General features: G+C 42.8%; 1 protein-coding gene across 1 annotated transcript in view; it reads right to left on the bottom strand.

Moving 5' to 3' along the window:
* Positions 1-10388: 10388 nt before the first annotated feature.
* ACSF2 (acyl-CoA synthetase family member 2) overlaps positions 10389-23535 on the bottom strand; it is a 128530-nt gene continuing 115383 nt past the window's right edge. Inside the window, exons 11-16 of the mRNA XM_063459062.1 lie at positions 23323-23430; positions 23095-23246; positions 11836-11977; positions 11606-11716; positions 11078-11146; positions 10389-10767 (exon numbers count right to left, since the gene is read on the bottom strand). Coding sequence (XP_063315132.1) covers positions 10717-10767; positions 11078-11146; positions 11606-11716; positions 11836-11977; positions 23095-23246; positions 23323-23430 — 633 coding nt within the window. The 3' untranslated portion in view covers positions 10389-10716. The remainder of the gene's footprint in view (positions 10768-11077; positions 11147-11605; positions 11717-11835; positions 11978-23094; positions 23247-23322; positions 23431-23535) is intronic.

Genomic DNA, 23535 nt, shown 5'->3' on the forward strand with positions numbered 1-23535 from the left:
TTCATTTTCCATGTGGGGTTCGCGGTCGACTGGGCTGCTACCGTTTGTTGTTCCGCTGGGAGCGGTGCTGGCCGGTCAAGGGCTCTCAGGAATTCCGTGTGATCCTCGGAGGCCGATAGTACATGTACTGTATCCCCGTGTGGCACCACCAGTGTCCCCGACAGTCCCCATCGGTATTTAATACCTTTGCCTCGAAGGATCCGGGTGGTGGGTGCGAACCTACGCCGTTCAAGTAAGACTGCAAAGGGTAGGTCATCGTATACTGTGATTTTCGTGTTGCGGATGCAGTGAATTTATGAGTCCTTGGATAGACTGAACATATTTTGTGCAATTGCTCTTAAAGAGTTATTCCAAGCACTTCAGTGATTTAAAGCAATTAAGATAAAATGAGATTTTATGTGTCGTGTTTCAGTATGAAATTCCCTGAGATTCCCAGATGAGGTTCCAGATGTTCATAAATATCACATGGCTGTATTAATCATTAGAGGTAGTTGACTAGGCTTGTGCCGTTGCCCAGAATCTCAGGATTTCAGTTCTTTACATAAATGTCCTCTAATACGTGTCTCCTCCTTCCATCTCCTCTTCTCCTGTCACACCCACCTGGGGTCAGGGCCGGACTGGGGATACCGAGCAGCCCTGGAAAAAAATCTATGCCGCCCCATAAGTCATTGTGCTATGTAGTGTGCGTAAACACTAGTGTGTAAACCATGAGTGGTTTACTGGCTTGGCATCTTTTCCTAAGTTGTGTTCCAAGCTGTTGTATACCGCAAACACAGACTAAAAGACTAATCCATGTTTAAAATGGAATGAGGCAAAAATTTGATTCTTTGTTAAGCTAATTTGCCTATGCCCACGCAGAATCCTTTGTGGTAGTAACATCACTGCAGATTTGTGATTTCTGTGGGAAAAGCAAGTCTTATGGCTTGACTGGTGTGCAGATTTTTGTTTAACATTTTATATATATATATATTATTGGTATATTTATTTTTCTAATTTAAAATAGTCCTTTCAGGGTAATTAAATTAAACAGTAAAGCATACTCACATGCAGACACAGACAATCTTACTGATGCAAACAAATAGGCTCATTGACAGACAATCTCAATGACACACACAGACAAGGTTACTGGTACACACACAAATTTAGTACAGACAAACTCTGATACACACACAAGCTTACTACAGACATCTCACTGTCACACACCCACGCTCACTACAGACAAGCTCACTGATGCGCACACACTCTCCCTACAGACAAGCCCATTGACACACATGTTCCCTACAGAAGAGCTCACTAACACACAGATTCACTACAGACAAGCTCACTGACACAGACATGGTCACTACAGACAAGCTCACGATCACACACATGCTTACTACAGACAAGCTCACTGCACACACATGCGCACTACAGACAGGCTCAGACATACCCATGCTCACCACAGACAGGCTCAGACACACCCATGCTCCTTACAGACAAGCTCACTAACACACACACAAACCCTACAGACAAGCTCACTGACACACATACAAGCTCACTCACTAGCAGGCGCGCACACACACAGAAGCTCCCTCACTAGGAGATGCACACACACACACAGAAGCTCACTCACTAGCAGATGCGTCCACACACACAGAAACTCACTCACTCACTAGCAGATGCACACACGCAGAGGCAGACTTACACACACACAGAAGCAGACATCCACACACACACAGACAGACAGGCAGACAACCACACACACACACACACAGGCAGGCAAACAGTCACACACACACACAAATACAGGCAGACAGTCACACACACACAGGCAGACAGTCTCACACACACACAGAGGCAGAAAGTCACACACTCACACACACACAGGCAGACAGCCACACACACAGGCAGACAGTCACACACACACACACAGAAGCTCCCTCACTAGCAGATGCGCATGGAACAATATACAGATACATAATGTCACAAGATGTCCCATTTATTTCTTATATGTAGCATGAACCATTGATTCCACTAGAAAAACAATGTTTTATTCCAGGTGCATGACTCAACTTGTTTACTCTCTATTGATCCAACTATACTGGCCTTGTGCTAAATATGAGTATAAGTCTTCATTTGGTAGCATTGCAGTTACTTGTTTTCCCACTAGAAGGCAGTATTATCTCAAAAGAGATATTAGTGGATACTTGGGACTGACCTCACCAGCAGGTTCTCTCTTTAGCCATATTTAACAATTTGGATTATTCACTGAAGTGAGAACTATCAAGAATTCAAAGTCAAATTCTAATAAAAAACAAATAATTGGCTTGCAAGCAGTGGTGCATTTTAAAAAGGTGCTGCCCTAGGCATGACAGATCTCGGCACCACCTAATTTAAATGTACCCACCCCTTCCTGCCATGGCCACACCTCTTCCTGTTAACTTACACACATTTTATCTAACAGACACACACTCACGAACCAGCACACACTCTCAGATACACTGACATACACTCACTGATTTGACACGATCTCACACACATACAATCATTTAGACACACACTGACAGACGCATACACACACTGACAGACGCATATATTTACTGACAGACACGCACAATCACTCAGACACACATACTCACTGACAGACACACACACATTCACTCAAACACACTCACTCATTGACAGACACACATACTCACTGACAGACACACTCAAATTCACTGACACACACACAGTCACATTCATTGACAAACATACACATTTTCCCCCCCAACACTCACAATTATTATTGTTTTTTAACATTAAATCCAGCCAGCCTCCCTAATTTTGGGAGAGCTGGGTGGATTTTTCACCTGGGGTCCAGTGGGGCTGCTGGGCAGGATGGCAGCCAGACGTGCAGGCTGGTGGGCACTCTAAGTTTTTAGCGAAGGAGCTGTGATCTCTCTGCTCAGCTCCCTCACGTGTTGCAGAGTGATGCTGGGAGCCGGACTGACATCATATTCCGGCTCACGGAATCACTGTGGGTCGTGCGAGGGAGCAAAGAGAGCTCAGGGGAAAGTGCTCCCTCGCCGCCTGCCTGGGAAACAACTGTCCACCTGCCCTGGGGGAGCCCAAAGGTGGCCAGCTCTTGGGCCCCCATAAAACGAGGCAAACAAGGCATTAGCCTGGGTATTTGGGGGCGGCGTTTTTTTTTGCGCCCAAGGCAATGTTTGCCTCGCAATAGATACATCCCTGCTTGCAAGGTTATTCACTAAAGTGATTACAGGGAATTTAAAGTGATTTTCAAATTAAATTTCAAAGTAAACATACAAAAAGGTCCTACGCTCCAACTCACACTCCTTCCGGGCAGCAGCAGCAGTGGCAGCGGCTACAACATACATCATCTCAAACACAGAGAAGAAAAGAAAAACTTTACCTGCACACTATCCCAAATTCCTATGGGCATTTAAATAGCAGAAGGTTTTTAGCATCACTCCAAAGGCCGCTAAAGTGTTACCTCACCTGCCCAGTCAAAGCAAACATCTTAGGTGAGGCCTACAATAACAATTCACCTTGTTACGTTCAGCTTGAAGGCAAAAGCTCTAATAAGACTGAAAGGGGTTTGCTGTTGGTCTGCTGTTGCCCAGAGGTAGAGGGAGTTTGGGCACTGGGCTTAATTTTGTGTTTGTATTTGTATCACGCAGCTATGTTATAGTGCTGCTGTCCATCCCATGTGTACCCTAAAATTTAATAAATGTGTAGGGGTTGACAAAAGTACCTATCTCTGTCTCATTAGATATTCTACCTTTTAGTTGAAAATAACAAGTTAAATTGGTAATAAAAGACTCACCAAGAGGTTTGCCTTGAAAGGGCAGAGATGCTTGCACCTTAAGTGGTACTTAAGTGGAGTGGTACTAAAACCTTCCTGTTATTTAAACGTGCATAGGGATTTGGGATAGTGGGCAGGTAACTCTTTTTTTTTTGTTGTTCTTATAATGTTTTCATAGTGTGCCCTCCTTTCTGATTACTTTTAGCTTTTTTGTCCCCTTAAAAAAATTGCATATACTATGTGTTGGTGTAAAAAGTGAGAAGGATGGAAATTGCACATGAACATACATGTAGGAAAAATTTCAGGTTCCCTTAAAGGGACACTATAGTCACCAGAACAACTACAGCTGAACCTAGTTGTTCTGGGGAGTATAGTCAGTCCCAGTGTGCAGTACTGACATTCAGTCATTCTCCACCTTCTGCATGGACACACTGAACTTTCCTTATAGAGATGCATTCAAGGCCAGGGTTGTATTTGACTTGTGCTGGCTCTGCCCCTGAACCGCCTCCTTGACAATCTCAGTCAATCCAATGTTTTCCTATGGGAATGCATTGTGATTGGCTCAGATCAGTACTTCTGATGATGTCAGCCAAGCAGACAGATCAGGGGCAGAGACAGCAGCAGCAGACTGGAATAAACATAAGATTATACTATATTTAAGGGGGCAAGATGGTGTTTTTAACACTATAGGATCAGCAATACAAGTTTGTGTCCCTGTTTCTACAGTGTTCCTTTAAGTATAAAACAAGTCAACTGAAACCGTGTCCTTGAGTAAAAAGATAAGTTAAAAAAAATGCCCAAGTCACACCCTGGCTGTGACTTCAACAATCTCACTTATACGTCCTGAAAAAGAGTCTATAATTTTTAGCTTCCTTTTTCCATATTGTGTTTAATTCACAGTCTCTTACAGGTGATACTCAAAAAATTAGAATATTGTGCAAAAGTTAATTTATTTCAGTAATGCAACGTAAAAGGGGAAACTAATATACGAGATAGACGCATTACATATTACATGCAAAGCAAGAAAGTTCAAGCTGTGATTTGTCGACAATCTCAGTAAATTAGAATATTACATGCAATCAATAAAACAAGGAGTGTACATAGAACAATATCGGACCTCTGAAAAGTATAAGCATGCATATGGACTCAGTACTTGGTTTGGGCCCCTTTTGCAGCGAATACTGCCTCAATGCGGAGTGGCATGGAAGCTATCAGTCTGTGGCACTGCCAGGGCCGGACTGGGAATTAAAAGCAGCCCTGGAAAAAAAATATTTACCAGCCCCCTAATGCGTTGCGCCAGCATAGTGTGCAGATACAGTGTTAGAACAGATAACTTTAAATAAAAAATTACTGTAATGTAAAAAGCGCACTCATAGGCTTCAAAATAAACAAAAGTGCAGATTTATTTTAAGCAGATGTGAATCCCTGGTGGTCGCAGTGCTGAGAGTGAACTCTAGCCCGCAGCTCCAGGGCTAGAGTTCACCCTCGTGAGAGCTGGAGCGTTGCCGTGGAAACTGCGGCAACGCTCTGTGCTCACGCGAGAAGGACCCAGGGGGCTGCTAGAGCTCCCCGGGTCCTCTCTTCCTCCCTCCTCTGCCGGCTGCCCGCACGGTGCCTGCGGAACGGGGAGGGAGATCGGCCGGCAGGGGAAAGCCTTGTGGGGGGGGAAATTGCCTCATTGCCCCCCCATCCACCAGTGATATATACAGCCCCTATGTGCTATGTGTGTCTCTTTTTATCTCCAGCCCCTCTGTGCGCCTTTTTGTCTCCCCCAGTCACTCTGTATGTTTCTTTCTCCCCCTCACTGCTCCACTGTGTCAATGTCTCCCCTCTCCTTCCCAGTCTCTCTCTCCCCCTCCCCCTCTGCCTCTTTCTCCCCCTCCCTTGTGTGTCTCCCTCATTTCTCCCTCTTTGTCTCTCCCTCCTCCACACCTCTCTTCCTCCCCACTTTCCCAGTGCCTCTCCCTCCTCCACCCCTCTCTTCCTCCCCACTTTCCCAGTGTCTCTCCCTCCTCCCCACTTTCCCAGTGTCTCTCCCTCCTCTCTTCCTCCCCACTTTCCCAGTGCCTCTCCCTCCTCCCCACTTTCCCTGTGCCTCTCCCTCCCCCCACTTTCCCAGTGCCTCTCCCTCCTCCACACCCCTCTTCCTCCCCACTTTCCCAGTGTCTCTCCCTCCTCCCTTCCTCCCCACTTTCCCAGTGTCTCTCCCTCCTCTCTTCCTCCCCACTTTCCCAGTGTCTCTCCCTTCCTCCCTACTTTCCCAGTGTCTCTCCCTCCTCTCTTCCTCCCCACTTTCCCAGTGTCTCTCCCTTCCTCCCTACTTTCCCAGTGTCTCTCCCTCCTCCCTTCCTCCCCACTTTCCCAGTGTCTCTCCCTCCTCCCCACTTTCCCAGTGTCTCTCCCTCCTCCCTTCCTCCCCACTTTCCCAGTGTCTCTCCCTCCTCCCTTCCTCCCCACTTTCCCAGTGTCTCTCCCTCCTCTCTTCCCCCCCACTTTCCCAGTGTCTCTCCCTCCTCTCTTCCTCCCCACTTTCCCAGTGTCTCTCCCTTCCTCCCCACTTTCCCAGTGTCTCTCCCTCCTCCCTTCCTCCCCACTTTCCCAGTGTCTCTCCCTCCTCTCTTCCTCCCCACTTTCCCAGTGTCTCTCCCTTCCTCCCTACTTTCCCAGTGTCTCTTCCTCCCCACTTTCCCAGTGTCTCTCCCTTCCTCCCTACTTTCCCAGTGTCTCTCCCTCCTCCCTTCCTCCCCACTTTCCCAGTGTCTCTCCCTCCTCTCTTCCTCCCCACTTTCCCAGTGTCTCTCCCTCCTCTCTTCCTCCCCACTTCCTCCCAGTGTCTCTCCCTTCCTCCCCACTTTCCCTGTGCCTCTCCCTCCTCCCCACTTTCCCAGTGTCTCTCCCTCCTCCCTTCCTCACCACTTTCCCAGTGTCTCTCCCTCCCCACTTTCCCAGTGTCTCTCCCTCCTCTCTTCCTCCCCACTTTCCCAGTGTCTCTCCCTTCCTCCCCACTTTCCCTGTGCCTCTCCCTCCTCCCCACTTTCCCTGTGCCTCTCCCTCCACCATCTCTCTATTCCCCATCCCCATTTACCTAGAGAAGTCATAGGGGGCTGGCCGCGTTTCAGGCTGGAGCCGCCGGGCCGGGTGGCAGCCTCGCCGGTCCGGCGGCACTTCTGTCATTGATGATGCTGAGGGGGGAGGAGCATGTCTACCATGCTCCCTCGCGGTACCCACAATCCCCAGCACAGCATCATACTGATACAGCATAATGTGCTGGGGATTGTGGGTACCGCGAGGGAGCATGGTAGACATGCTCCTCCCCCCTCAGCATCATCAATGACAGAAGTGCCGCAGGACCGGCGAGGCTGCCACCCGGCCCGGCGGCTCCAGCCTGAAACGCGGCCGGCCCCCTATGAGTGTGCCACCGGACCGGCCACCCGGTGGCACATATATGCGCAGCCCCCAGGTGCCGCGACCCACCGGGAAATTTCCCGGTATCCCGGTGGGCCAGTCCGGCCCTGGGCACTGCTGAGGTGTTATGGAAGACCAGGATGCTTCAATAGTGGCCTACAGCTCTTCTGCATTATTCGGTCTCATGTCTCTCGTCTTTCTCTTGGCAATGCCCAATAGATTCTCTATGGGGTTCAGGTCAGGCGAGTTTGCTGGCTAATCAAGCACAGTAATCCCACGGTCATTGAACCAGGCCTTTTACGTTGCATAACTGAAAATAAATTAACTTTTGCACAATATTCTAATTTTTCAGGTATCACATGTATATCAGGTAATTCCTGCTTGGCTGACGACATCCCTATAATCCTGCCAGAGTTTCAAAACAAAATGTTGCATATAAATACTCTGAAGTAATCATGGTGCTTTAAGCAGATAATTTGCAGAGGACCTTACATAATGAAAAGAGTATCTCTCATGTTTTCTTGTAAATAATGCCTTTTTATTGATTTTACTGTCTTTTCTGCAATTTTTTCACCTCGGACCATTCTTGATTGAAGATCAAGCAGCCTTTCCAGGTGTCTGAAATTGTCTCTGTCATGGATTTTTCTTTCAGTTTTCCAAACTTTATGCCCATTGAATCCTAATGATTATAATCCCTTCTTTGACACTTAACTTTATTTATTTATTTTTTTAATACCTGGGCACCTCCATTTTGTTCACCTTTGTCCATGAACTCTGCAGTTTACCCATCTGTGGATTCTTTTGTCTGATAGATTGTGGGTAAATTAGCTTAACAACTGAAATGGATCTTTCCTTGACATCGCCCAAGGTCACACTACACTCACTTTGAGAAAAAGTTGTCCCTAATGTTTTTTATGTAAAACTAACAAACAAAGTAGAATTTAAAAAATAAAGAGAGAAAAAGGGACAAAAAAAAAAGGATTAATCTAAAAGCAAAACCGGCAGAGTGAAAGAACTGGTATTCATGGGATTGTGATATCTATATTATTTCGATATTTTGAATGTTTTATATTACTTAGATACATGTTGGAAACCTTTCTTAGAAATAGGATGGCAAGAATCTCATAATGTCTAGGAATGTTTTTAAAGATATTTTTTTACTGATAACATTTACATAATTAATATGAATAATATAGGTGAATCCAAATTTAGTTGCTGTATAGGGACTGAATTTACTTTTACATTTTTTGCACTTTATAAATGCTTCTCTGATTATGAGATTAGGTTGCGTTTGAACTATTCAATTTGCCTTTTTCTCTAAACTGCTTTGGAAGTGACTGGAGAAAAATAGTTATTAATGTTGCACCCTCTCTGAAAGAACAGGCGCAGGGCAGGGTCGACTTGACCTTAGGATAGTGGCCAAATCCAACACAGGGTCATTCAACATGGCAGCTCAGTCAAAGGGCAGGGACAGATTTACTTAAAATATTTTTTTTTTACAAAAAATATATATATATATTCACATTCTAAAAACAAAATTATAAAAAGTCAGATTGGATTTAAAAAGATATTTAAAATCAATTTTTCATGACGGGTTCACTTTAAAATTGTATGCATGTCTCGGCAACTTGCTACAGTTACTAATTTACACAACGCCCTGAAGATAGCAGTGTGTCTAACAAGATTGACAAGTTCTATGTATTTCACAATGGAGCTGTAATGCTCTGAGCCTTGTGATTTAAAAGCATATAAAGGCATTTACAAGTGTACATTTGACTTGTCTTATTGCAACTACATTTTTGTTAGTCCACCTACTGTACATCTTTGGAATATGGTGGCACTTTATAAATTAATTGTAAATGTAATTTTAATTATGTTCTTATTATTATTGCTATTTACAAAGCCACACTCACACCAATAGTTTTGACTTCTTCTCATTGTGCCTATAGTCCCCTGGTGCTTTCCTTATAACCATTGTTAAACCATGCTTACTGTTTTAGTAGTAAATGAGAGTCCCCACAGCCTATCCCCTCTGTGCTGGATGGACTAACGAGAAAGCATTAGCCTGAGCAGCAATAGGCGGCTGTGATTGGTTGAGGGTGTCAGCTCATCACTTTCAGCCAATCACAGCTACACATTGCTTGTATGAATTGTTGTGACCAAGGAAATGTGTAAGCTCTGCTTTATCTATACCACTAGTGGGGGCTGGATTGCAGGTGGCCAGGGACCCTTACTCAGTGGTAAATTAAACCATTATCTGGAAATCTATTCATAAACAGGGCTATACATAGGACACAAGGTCACACATTTAGGCTGGAAGAAAGGAGATTTCATCTAAGGCAAAGAAAATGTTTTTTTACAGTAAGAGCAATAAGGATATGGAATGCTTTGCCTGAAGAGGTGGTTTTGTCAAAGTCTATACAGATGTTTAAACTGCAATTGGATAAATACTTGCAAAAACATAACATACAGGGATATAATTTCTAATTAGTGGGGTAATAGCTGCTTGATCCAAGGAGACATCTGACTGCTATTTTGGGGTCAAGAAGGAATTTTTTCCTAGTTTGTTGCAAAATTGGAAGTGCTTCAGACTGGGTTTTTTGCCTTCTTTTAGATCAAAAACATATGTGAGGAAGGCTGAACTTAATGGACGCACGTCTCTTCACAGCTATGTAACTATGTAAAACATTTTGAAGCAGTGGTGGGACAATGCCAGGGGACCCCAGGCATCACAGACAATTAAAATAGATTATTATGATTGCCATTTATATAATGCCCACTTATTCCACTGTGCATTACAGTTTTATAAAGGGGGTAATTTAATAACAAATGAGACAAACTATTACAAATTTTGACTAGAAGGCTAGGTTGAGGAGGACCCTGCTCAAACAAACTTACAATCTAGAGATGAAATAGTTATAGTGCATATAGTGTCCCTTTAAACCTACCCTCCAAGGTTTTACATCTTGTACTTTCTAGAGCAGGACAAATAGTGTTATCAGTTATAGTAATCTGTACTTGTCCTCAAGGCTAAAAGGTGACCAATCTTCCATGGAAATTCGCATCAGGTTTCCGAAAAAGAATGAAACAAAAAAACCAGCTTTATCTAGCAGCAACAACTGCTCTTTTTTTGTTTGAAATAAAGGATGGGAATAACACTGCTGAGCTACAAAAGACTCATGTATTAAAAAAACCATTGGCAGGGCTTATAAATATGGCTCATTCCCCAAAACCAATAAACAGCACTGAAGAATATAAAAAAAAACAACATGTAGTTTTCATCATGATTAGAACTGTCAGTTATGTGCTTCTTAAAATAAGGACAATTCAGCTAAAACAAAAGTAAAGAAAAGGAATCCCTTCAGTAATTGAACTATCTGGTAATCAAACAAGACGAAAAATATGTCAAAGAAAATGGAGGACATAAAAGTAAAAGGAACAATTGTGAATCTGAAAGAAGTACAGAAGAAAAGCTAGTGAAGGGTCCCAGGGTCACAGTTAAAAGATCTTAAAATGATGTATCTTCATAAATTCATTTGTTTCTCCATTAACTCTCTCAGTTTGAACTTCTGGATCTAAAACGGATAAATAGCAAATTGGTCATTTCAGCACATTGTAGTCATTCCTTCATCAAACCTCGAGCAGTTCTAGTTAAATGTTAACATTAAATAGTTTGAATATACAGTATAGTTTACATTGTATAATATTCTATATACAGTATATAAAATATGGTCCTTTTTATAGCACATGGAATACAAATATTGATATTTTCCCAAAGGTAAAAATAACCAATTTATTTTCTCAGAAAACTGCAACCTGCACCGTGTGCCACAATTCAAGCCTCACCCACCCACCACCCAGTGTATAACCTCCACCTCTTTTTACCTTTCCAGAAACTGTGAGAGGATATTCATTTACAAATACAATGTAACGCGGAATCTTAAAATGAGAAATCTGTTGGGAAAGAAGCAGATAAGACATAGTAATTGTAGATTATAACGTAGTGTACCTATAATCTGACAGGAGGATACAGAAGATATAAAATATAATAAAACATAGTAATTGTGATTCTCAGGTTGATTATAATGCTGACTCTTATCTACTTTTATCACAATGGTGTATATATCTTAGAGTACGGTTGCCAGAATCAGTGCTGTGGAGTCATTCAGAAGCAATTTTGGATTACTGAAGTTGGCAGTCTGGGGTACCATAAATTGAGGAGTCGGAGTCAAAGGCTTTGTGTGCCGACTCCACAGCCTTGGCCACAATCTCAATGCTCATGTGAAGTCGAAGCGTCCATAGTTTTTCCTGTGCATTATTTGTTTGGCCTAGGCTCAGTGTCACCAAAACTAATGATTATTAGGACTTTAAGTGTTTATTAATGAAATGTTTAATAAAATCTTTTTCTCTCACCTTTCCTTTGCAGTAGTTCCTAATTTCCTCTGCTGATATCTCCTTGTTGTTATTCAGCTTGATACAAGCACAAATCTCTTCCCCCATGCGCTCATCTTTCACACCAACAACCTGTGACAAATGATAATAAGCTGATTTGAGATTGGCTTAATACATAAATATTTGCAGTGTAACAAGTGCACATGATATTTTATTTTGTAACCCGTACCCATAACTCCCCTTCCACCTACCTGTGCTTCCATGATGCTAGGATGAGTGTGTAAAAATGCCTCAATCTCAGCAGGATAAATATTTTCACCTCCACGGATGATCATATCTTTACAACGACCGACAATCGTACAGTATCCAAACTTATCCATACTTGCAATGTCCCTAGAAAAGGGAGGACACATTGTCACTACATAACAGGAAATCCTTAACCACATATATGCTCCTTGCATCACCAAGATGTTTAAAGAAATGAAAGAAAATCACTACTACTTATCAGTATTGGTAAGATCGATTATACAGATACAAATATTTACACTGATCAGCCACAACATTAAAACCACTAACAGGTGATGTGAATAAGATTGATTATACCATTACAATGACATCTGCATTAGGCAGTAAGCGAACAGTCAGTTCTTGAATTTCATGTATTGGAAAAAAAAATGGGCAAGATCCAAGTAACTTTGACAATGGCCAAATAGTGATGGCTAAACGACTGTGTCAGAGCAACTCCAAAACAGCAGTTTTTTTAGGGTGTTCCAGATATGCACTACAGTGGTGCAAGGACATCCAGTGAATCAACGTCAGGGTCATGGGCTCAGTGATGCACATGGGGAATGAAGGCTAGCCCATCTTGTTCAATCACACAGAAGAGCTACTGTAGCTCAAATTACTGATAAGCGTAATGCTGGCCATGATAGCAATGTGTCAGAATATGCATTGCATTGCAGTTTGCTGCATATGATGTGGCAAAGCCGCAGACTGGTCAGAGTGTCAATGATGTCCCCGGTCTATTGTCGAAAGATCCTTAAATGGGGACGTGAGCATCACAACAAGACCATGGAGTAATGCAAGAAGGTTGCCTGGTCTGATGAATCATATTTTCATTCAGATCAGGTGGATGACTAATCATGTGAGTCATTTACCTTGGGAAGAGGTGGCAGCAGAATGCACTATGGTAAGAAGTCAGGCCGTCGGAGGCAGTGTTATGCTCAGATCAATGTTCTGCTGGGAAACCTTCGGTCCTGAGCCCTCATGTGTCAGCTACTTTGATACGTACCACATGCCTATTATTTGTTGCAGACCATGTACACCCCTTCATGGCAATGTTTTTTCCTGGTGGCAGTGGCCTTTCACCAGGATAATGCAACCTGCCACAAATGAAATGGCTTTAGGTACATGAATAAGAGTTCAAGATGTTGCTTTGGCCTCCAAATTTCCCAGATCTCAATCCAATTATGCATTTGTGGGATGTGCTGGAACAACAAGTCTGACCCATGGAGGCCCCACCTCACAACTTGCAGGACTTAAAGCATCTGCTGCTGATGCCTTGTTGTCAGATACCACAGGACATGTTCAGAGGTCTTGTGGAGTCCACGCTTCGATGCATCAGAGTTCTTTTGGCCGCATGACCTACATCATATTACGCAGGAAGTTTTAATGTTGTGGCTGATCAGGAAAATCTAAAGATACAGCCAGTCCAAAGACAAAACACAGAATATGATAATATTTACAGCACTGTTTTATTGCTTTACTACATTGTTTTACTGTACTGTTTTACTGTGTTGTTTTAATCTGGTGTATTGCTTGGATATCACAGAACCCTAGACGAGGTTGCATTCAGTAACAACTACACGCGTTGAACAGAGTCTGCAGCACACAGCTATGGGTGATGTTTGATATGCGCTTGTTGATATGCCTTTAGGTTATGTATAAATCAATGTGTTATTGATTGTAAACTTCTAGCATCCTGCACAATTTATATTTTCATGTTTCAGTATGGGCATTCTTTCTCTTACTCTGGGTCCATGTCAGGACGATACGTGTCTGGAAGAAAATCTGCAGAGGAATAGGCTGAAGGGACGATACCTGCCTGGAAGAAGGGTTGCAGCCTGGTCGGGTGGAAAAGCTCCAGGGAAACCCCAGTCAAGCCTCGCAACTGAAATTGAAGCACTTCAGGCTTCCTCCCCAATGGCTAGGAAGTAGATTGAGCAGAGGTACTCGGTCGGAGTACAGGAGCTCCATCACACAAGGCCTTTCTTTGGGGACCTTTTGTGAGTCCAATATGTATCTACATCAGGAATTCCCAGTTAATTTTTCCTGTGAAACCCTTTGACATAATGCGCTAACAACGTGCAGCCCCCAAACATTTTTGTCGGTGTAGCGCAGATAGTAAACAGATAGTAGTACTTAGAAGCAGGTGTGCTTTTGTGTGTACAGTTGGTATTTGTATATAATGTTAGTGTTTTGATACAGGGGTGTGCTTGTATGTAATGTTTGCATTTGCATACACAGCTGTGCTTGGATGTAGTGTTAGCTTTTAACTGTATCTATCTATATCTCTATATATAAAAATAAACTTTAACCCCTTAAGGACACATGACATGTGTGACATGTCATGATTCCATTTTATTCCAGAAGTTTGGTCCTTAAGGGGTTAAAGAGAGCTCTGCACACTGCGTGGAGCTGCAGACCAGACATACCATCGGACCACCAGGAAATTTGAATAAGGTATTTAGTCCCCCCTCCCACACCACCATTACCCCATCTCTATCACCCCCTCCCAGTTACCCCCTTCACTATCAACCCCCTCCCAGTACACCCCCTCCCTCCCAGTATCTCCCTTCACTATCACCCCCTCCTTCACACTATCACCCCTCTCTCCCAGCATCCCCCCTTCCTTACACCATGACCCCCTCCCTCCCACCATCACCCACTCCCAGTACACACTCACTCACACTATCACCCACCTCTCTCCCAGTATCCCCCTCCCTCACACTATCACCCCTTCCCTCACAGTATCCCCAGTCCCTACCACTATCAACCCCTCCCTCACACTATCAACCCCCTCCCTCCCAGTATCCCCCTCACAGTATTACCCCCTCTCTTTCAGTATTACCCTCTCCATTACACTATCACCCCCCTACCTCCAAGTATACACCTCCCTCCCTCACACTATCAACCCCCTCCCTCCCAGTATCCCCCCCTCTTTCAGTATTACCCCCACCCACACACTATCACCCCCTTCTCGCATAGTATCCCCACTCCTACACACCATGACCCTGCTCCCTCACAGTATATCCCCTCCCTCACAGTATTACCCCCTCCCACACACCATCATCCCCTTCCTCACAGTATCAACGCCCTCCCACACACTATCGCTCCTTTGTCCCACACACGGTCACCCCGCTGTCTCTCACAGTATCACCCCCTCTCTCACTGGATCACCACCTCCACACACACAGGATCACCCCTCACACACAGTCACCCTCCCTTATACACACTGTTACCCCCCCCCCCCCCACAATGTAGTGTCACCATACTCTCACACTCTGTTAGCCTCCCCTCACACCGTCACATTCCCACACATTGTTACCCGTCACCACACTGTCACTCCCCTCCACACTTTCAGCCTTTTCACGCATCCACACTCACATTAATCACTCCTAATCCTGTTAATCTCACCCCCTCTAAACTCACCTGCCCTCGCTCTGCCACACTCACCCTGTCACATTAACCCTCCTTAATCCTGTCACACTCCCTCCTCCAACCATGCCACATTCACCCTTCACCCCAAAACTGTGATATTAACCCCACCCCAACAATGCCACACTTACCCTGTCACATTAATCTGTCCAATCCCGTCACACTCATCCCTCCTACCATGCCACTATTGCCCTGACACACTTCCTCTTCAAACCATGTCATACTCGCCTTCCCTCATTCTCTCTCACTACCCCCCCCCCCCCCCCCCGTCCCATTTGCCTCCTTCGTCCTGTCACACCCTCCCTGCCACTGGTACCCTTTACTCTGTCACAGTTACCAGTTGAAGACATACATCATACACACTTAATAATAATAGTTTTAGCTTTTTTGCTCAAACAACATTTTCATTTTTGTTTTCGAGAACCCTTTCACACCAGTGTTAATGTATACACGACTGCCAGGCTATGTAACTAGCAAATTACATTTATTTACTGCAATTACAATTAATTTTGTTTGCAAATTATGCTACAACTACAGCCAGAGAGCTCACAATGCAGGGGCACAGGAACCCGTGACACTGCAAGCTTCTGAAGAATGAATGCAGATACTGACTCTCTATATCCAGCGCTGCAAGCCCGCCTTTCAATATAGCGACTGCTCCTTGCACACACAAAATGCAACCCTATTATATTATACTTTGGGTGTTAGTGGGGCCTCATGCTTGAATTTCGCCTAAGGCCTCAAAGTCTAGACTAGTCTAGTCTCTGTGGAAAATGATATAAAAAGATATCAAAAGCCTTGAAAATGCCAGTCAGTACTGTTCAATCACTTATTAAGAAGTGGAAAATTCAGATATCGCTTGGTACCAAGCCAAGGTCAGGTAGACCAAGAAAGATTTCAGCCACAATGTATTGTTCGGGATACAAAGAGAAACCCTCAGGAGATACAGGTTGCTCTCGGAAAAGACGGTGTGGTTGTTTCAAGGAGCACAATACCACGATACTTGAACAAAAATTAGCTGCATGGTCGAGTTGCCAAAAAGAAGCCTTTACTGCGTTAATGCCACAAAAAAGCCTGGTTACAATGTGCCCAACAACACCTTGACACGCCTCACAGCTTCTGGCACATTGTAATTTAAAGTGACAAGACCAAACTAGAGCTTTATGGTAACAGCCATAAGCACTATGTTTGGAGAGGGGTCAACAAGGCCTATAATGTGTGAGCTTTAAATGCATGGGGAAAAAAACGCTATGGAACAGGGGAGGGGGGAGGAGGAAAAAACGCTATGGGACAGAGGAGGGGGCAGGAAAGAACACTATGGGACAGGGGAGAACACTATGGTTTAGGGGGGAAGAACACTATGGGACAGGGGAGGGGGGGACGAACACTAGGGGGGAGAGAGAGGAACATTAAGGGAGGGCACTAAGGTACAGGGAAGGGAAAATGAACACTGGGGTGGGGGGACACTAAAAGATAAGGGAGAGGAACATTAAGGGTTTATTGGGGAGAGTTCCTACCGCACATATTTACACACAAACACATTGCATCCACTACACAAACACACACACACAATGCATTTACTAATCAAATACTCTCACTGCATCCACTACACACACATATAAATATTCTTGAAAACATAAAAAAAAATCTGACTGGCATGTATATTTTGTGCATTCACCACTGAATAAAGAAAAGATTTGCAAAAACATTTTTTTTCTCAAAACGGTAAATGTACAGAATATCGGTAAGCAATCGGCTATCGGCCTGAAAGTTCACAGATTATCAGTATCGGCTCTAAAAAAAATCAATATTGGTCGATCCCTAAGATATTTATTGAAGCTGTCTATTATTTTTAAGTATTCCTATCACATTTATGCCACTGGGTGAAGTATGTTGTGTGCACTTATTTTTTGGTATATACATATTGTTTCTTTGTATATTTGTGCTTGTTTATTTGGAAAGCTTGATCACTGACCCTCAGTTTCATCAGTCACATATTTCCTCTGTTGTAAGACTCATATAATTTAGTCATTTTACTCTAGAGCTTGGGGGACCACAAACAAACAAAAAATAAATAGATATATTAACTATATAAGGGCCTCCAATCCTCTCTCAAATACCGTTATTGGTTCAGCGAGTTCAGTTGTGACTACTTCCGGTTACTCACAAGTCGCCATTTTTGGCGTCATCCCGGTTTGGGTCTATCTCCTTTACTTATTGGTTCGTACACTTGCATTCGTTTGATTCGGCCCGTCCGGGCATAATGGCATATAGTTATTCTCATATGCTGAAATTTAAGGGGCCTTTCGGTTCTTTTACCCACACGAACAGTTACCTCATTCGGTTCCTTTTTCACACACAAACGCTACACATATTTTTAACTCATGCGAACAAGTATTCTTTCGGTTCTAGGAGTCGCACGAACACTCGGTTGCTTAGAGTGTTCATACAAATCTTTCCGATTACTTTCAACGTTAGTTCTCATAAATAAACGAATGACAATAGTTATGCGAATGAGTTTTGTTGTATGTAATTCTTATGGTTGTAGCAGAATCCCCCTACGGGCGTAACTTGGTATTGCAGTTAGATTGTATATTATTCCTTTTAACCCTAGAGAAATGTAAGTTTTATTATAAAAAAAAAAATATGGTTCACCTGTAATTAAATTAAACATATATGTTTGCATGTTTTAGCTTCAGCTGGGTACAATTGGATCCAAATATATTATTTCTATCTCTGGACGTCCAGCAAAATTGTCATTTCTAGTTTGGTCACAATTTTTGTTCATTATCATGCCATAATTACATAGTTACATAGTTAGATAGCTGAAAAGAGACTTGCGTCCATCAAGTTCAGCCTTCCTCATATTTGTTTTTTGCTGTTGATCCAAAAGGCAAAAAAAAAAATAAAAAACCCCAGTTTGAAGCACAATTTTGCAACAAGCTAGGACAAAAAAATTCCTTATTGACCCCAGAATGGCAGTCAGATTTATCCTTGAATCAAGCAGTTATTACCCTACATTGAAAGATTATATCCTTGAATATTCTGTCTTTGCAAGTATGCATCTAGTAGCTGTTTGAACATCTGTATGGACTCTGATAAAACCACTTCTTCAGGCAGAGAATTCCACATCCTGATTGTTCTTACAGTAAAAAAACCTTTCCTTTGCCTTAGACGAAAACTTTCTTCCAGTCTAAACGCATGGCCTCGTGTCCTATGTAAAGTCCGGTTTGTGAATAGATTTCCACACAATGGTTTGTATTGGCCCCGAATATATTTGTATAATGTTATCATATCCCCTCTCAGGCGACGTTTTTCTAAACTAAATAGGTTTAAATTTGTTAACCTTTCTTCATAGCTGATATGTTCCATTCCTTTTATTAATTTTGTAGCACGCCTCTGCACTTTTTCTAGTGCCATGATATCCTTCTTTAGAACAGGTGCCCAAAATTGCACAGCATATTCAATATGTGGTCTTACCAGTGATTTATAGAGAGGCAAAATGATATTCTTGTCCCGAGAATGAATGCCCTTTTTCATGCATGACAATACCTTACTGGCCTTGGCCACTGCTGATTGACATTGCACATTGTTGCATAGTTTGTTGTCTATAACAATTCCCAAGTCCTTTTCGTGTGTTGTTATCCCTAATTCACTTCCATTAAGGGTATACGTTGCTTGTGTATTCTTTACGCCGAAGTGCATAACTTTGCATTTTTCAACATTAAATTTCATCTGCCATTTGAGTGCCCAGTCCTCCAGTCTATCTAAATCCTTCTGCAGCAAAGTAATATCTTGCTCACATTGTATTATTTTACAAAGTTTTGTGTCATCTGCAAACACTGAAACATGACTTTCAATGCTGTCTTCAAGATCATTTATAAAAATGTTAAATAGAAGGGGTCCCAGAACAGACCCCTGAGGGACACCACTTGCCACCTCTGTCCAGCTTGAAAATTTACCATTAACAACAACTCTTTGTATTCTGTTTTTAAGCCAATGTTCTACCCAAGAACAAGCATTTTCATTGAGACCGATAATCCTACAGCCTCTTCTGTTTATGCGCATGTTTCACTTGTTTAGGTGACACACTCTGTCCAACCTTTTCTCCTGTCAAGGTGCTCATCATTCCTGGCAGCATTTGCCATTATTGCCTCGTATCTAACAGTAGGGTAGGTTACTTTTAATTTATTTGGGTCCACGATCTGGCTGACACAGATACCTACATTTTCATATACTATTCTACGTTTATCTAATTTTAGGTTGCTGTACCCCATTGATACTATCCTTACTGTACTCCTATCGAACCTACATTCAGACTTTACAGTTTCAGGTACGAGAATTTACTTTTCGGTCTAAATAGTGATCCCCTATTAGTAGAAATTACTGGCTGTTAGGGACCTAAGTGCCCAATTTTGTATGTTTTTCCGACCTTTATGCCATAGGCTAGTGGTCCCGCGAGGCCATCACCCATCCTCATACTCGGAGGTATACGCCCATCGGTCCTATGCATAGCTACTCGTCTTGTATAGTTGCATAGAGGGCCTCACCTGTTACTCCCATACTATATTCTGCTTTAATTGTCACCGAGAGGCAGACACCCCTCCCCAACGTTCGGTGACCTCAACATTCCCCACGGGAAAATGCATAGTTAGAGCCTCTCAAGCCACTTGGCAACTAGCAGGGCCTCACGTGTCACTTTTAATAGAATTGTTTCGCCACTTGGCAATCACTAATCTGCCAGTACCAATTGGGTTTCACACTAAATGGTACTTTTATATTTCAGTATGTCCCAGGCTCCTGATATCCCAAAAGAACTGTCCCTTCCCAGCACCCCTGCTAGGTCTGGTACTCCTTCCCGCAGAGCAGATGGAGCTAGTCCATCATCACTCAGATCGTGGACTATCCCACTTATCACTGCTGAACTCCGAAGGAAAGCAGAGTTGTTTAAGCTTCTGAATGTTAACACCAACAACTCTGATGCTGGGGAGGGGCCTAGTGGATCCAAGCCGCCTGATGTCCAAGCCATGATGGCATCGTTGTTATCATCCATTGGACTGATTAACTATAGGTTGGAGCAGTGGAAAACAGCCAGCACACTTACCTTGCCTGCTAGACCCAAAGTTGCTATCCCAGCAGCATCTGCACCTACAAACCCGAGCAATTCTCAAGTTCCACTGTCCAAGTCCCTGAGGCTATTAACCCATCGAATATGATTCCAGCTCATCTTAAAAAGGACATCCTGGAGGGCAAGGAGGTTAACCTGGTTTCGCTCCTTATTGCCTCCCAGGATGTAATTGAGAATAGACATATGCATATGGGGATTTTTTAGTGGTGCTTAAACGAGAGACCCGAAATTGAATAAAAAGTTATTTTTGCCTGAATTTGTACTGGCTTTTTTGGGATATATAGGGATGTTTATTGATCCATTTATCCTAAAAAGAGAGAGGAACTGGATGTGTACATGCATAAGCTGGTGGATCAGGGGTACAAGTATGTTGGTACGGCTTTCTACGATTATCACCGTTCTTTTTCGGCAAAAGTGGCTGCAGCTCTGACTCAGTTCAACTTCAGTATGGATTGGAGTAGACTGGACACGGAATTATTCTGCAGCCACTTTGCAGGCCTCAGGACCCCGGCTTGTGCAGTTTGCACATCCACATCTCACTCTACAAACTTATGCCCTAATTCGGCAGAAATCTCACAGGGCAAATCGGTTCCTTTCGGTTTGCACATCCACATCTCACTCTACAAACTTGTGCCCTAATTCAGCAGAAATCTCACAGGGCCAATTGGTTCCTTTCACCTCCCAAAGTCTACCTAGATAATCAAGGATAAACTGGGTCGGGACATTGTGTTTTTGGGCAAGTCGCAAATTTGCAATAACTTCAATGCACAAACTTGTGGGTTTAGTGCATGCAGACTATTGCACATTATTGTTTCCAGGCTCATGCCAAATCCATGTGCCCAAATAAAATGTACCCTAAACTCTACCTCACTAATATTAATATTGTATGTTCTACAAAACTGTTAAGGAGCCACCATTCTAAACACTTGGTTAACTCTTTAGTTGAGGGATTATCATTCACTTGCCATCTGGTATGCTTGAATGTAACAATTTACGGTCAGCCCTAGCAGATCCAGATTCAGTAGACAAACTGATAAAGACTGAGTTGGAACATGGATTTGTTCTCGGCCCTTTTACCCCCTAAGAGACTACCCATTCAAGGTAAACTGTTCCAATCCCTATCCAATTTATTAGCTACTTCTCCTTTCGAACCAAATACTAATATGGTAATCAAAACAGATATATAACTAGCTTTTTACAGTTTCCTAAGACCAAGGAAATTCACCTCTATCAATCTAACTGCCACAGATTACCGTACAACTAGGAATATAAATAAAAATCACTACATCCTGTCACTTAACCACTCTTAAACAAGTCAGATGGGACATTGATTTAATGTACCATTCTACCCTACCTATAACAAATGGTGCCCAGTTCAGGTATTTGACAAATACTTCAGCACCTTTCAAAAACTACCTCACCAATCTCTTCCTGAGCTACAGGGTTCCACACTCACTACATCCAAATTTATGTTGTACGTTCGCATACTATTAACTAGGTTTGGCCTTAATGCAAATCACTATTCAGGCCACTCTTTCCGCATAGGGGCAGCTTCATCTGCCTCGTCTAATAACACTCCAGCACATATCATCAAAGTAATGGGATGCTGGAAATCATCCACATACACCCTATATATCCCTGAACCGTTTAAAAAGATTCTTCAAACTTTTCAAGACTTATCCAAATGATTGATGTATTGTAGAGCGACTAAAATTAGTACGGTACACTTTTTTTGCCCTCTTTTATTACAGGCCTACTGCATTGTCGGTTCCGGCACACCACAACCGGCTGGTGTTTTTAAACTATGTTATTACTACTATTTATATGTTATCTAGCCGTTACGGCAATATTGCTCCGACAACAAATCTAAGGCTGGGCCTGTAGTTGTGGGAGAGGCTTGGGGTCCCCTTTATAAGCGCCTCCAATCCTCTCTCACATACCGTTATTGGTCTGGCGAGTTACTCCTCCCACCGCTCCCTCTTTTCACATCACCCTCTACAGGTGGGCCCTTTTTTATTACAGGCCTACTGCATTGTCGGTTCCAGCACACCACAACCGACTGGTGTTTTTAAACTATGTTATTACTACTATTTATATGTTATTTAACCATTACAGCAATATTGCCCCGACCACAAATATATATATATATATACTCACACCTGTGAGGTGGATGGATTATCTTGGCAAAGGAGAAGCGCTCACTAACACAGATTTAGACAGATTTGTGAGAAATAGACCTTTTGTGTACATAGAAAACATCTTAGATCTTTGAGTTCAGCTCATGAAAAACGGAAGGCAAAAACAAAAGTGTTGCGTTTATAATTGTGTTCAGTGTTTCAAGTATATATATATATATATTTATTTATTTCTCATAGTACTTAATGGCAGTAAACCTAAAGTTGCTATAGAACTCAGTTTCAATACAATCATTTCTGGTGGGGAAAGTAATAGACCATGATATGGGTGGCTTTGAAATTCAATATAATGTCGAATTATTGCAGTGATTCATAGTAACATTGAGAAGTTTTTTTGCTGCCGAATGGAATGGATTCCATAATATTTCAACAGCAGTGTGTCTTTAGAAAGATTGGTATCAACTCACGTTCACCTTCTCTTAGATCTTATTCTTTTTCAGATCTCTTTGGTGTCATTTCCTCGTACTCACCCAGTTCTGTACCACTTTTCCTGGGAGATAACTTCATTGGTTTTTTCAGGATCCTTCCAGTAGCCCAACATGACACAGTACCCGCGGATCAAAAGCTCCCCAGGAGTATCTAGAGGAACAATGCGGTCTGTAGAAGGGTCCACTATCTTTGCCTGAAGGGAAAGACTATTATTTTTAAGGATAAATCAGATGCAATTATGAGATTGTACACGCATAGTTCTCTCTTACCTCCGTATGGGGTAAAATATGCCCTACAGTTTCAGTCTTGCGTGAATAGTCATCATGTGGAAATCCCATGAAAGTAACAGGACTATTCTCTGTTGTTCCATATCCTATCTGTAAATGCAAAGGAAATAATGTTACAACAGCAACATTTATTTTTTTAATTCTTAGTCGTAGAGGAAAAAGTGGCACAGTGTGGATGCTGTACTGACTGGAAAG

The sequence above is a fragment of the Pelobates fuscus genome, chromosome 6, assembly GCF_036172605.1.
Source record: "Pelobates fuscus isolate aPelFus1 chromosome 6, aPelFus1.pri, whole genome shotgun sequence".
Taxonomy (NCBI): domain Eukaryota; kingdom Metazoa; phylum Chordata; class Amphibia; order Anura; family Pelobatidae; genus Pelobates; species Pelobates fuscus.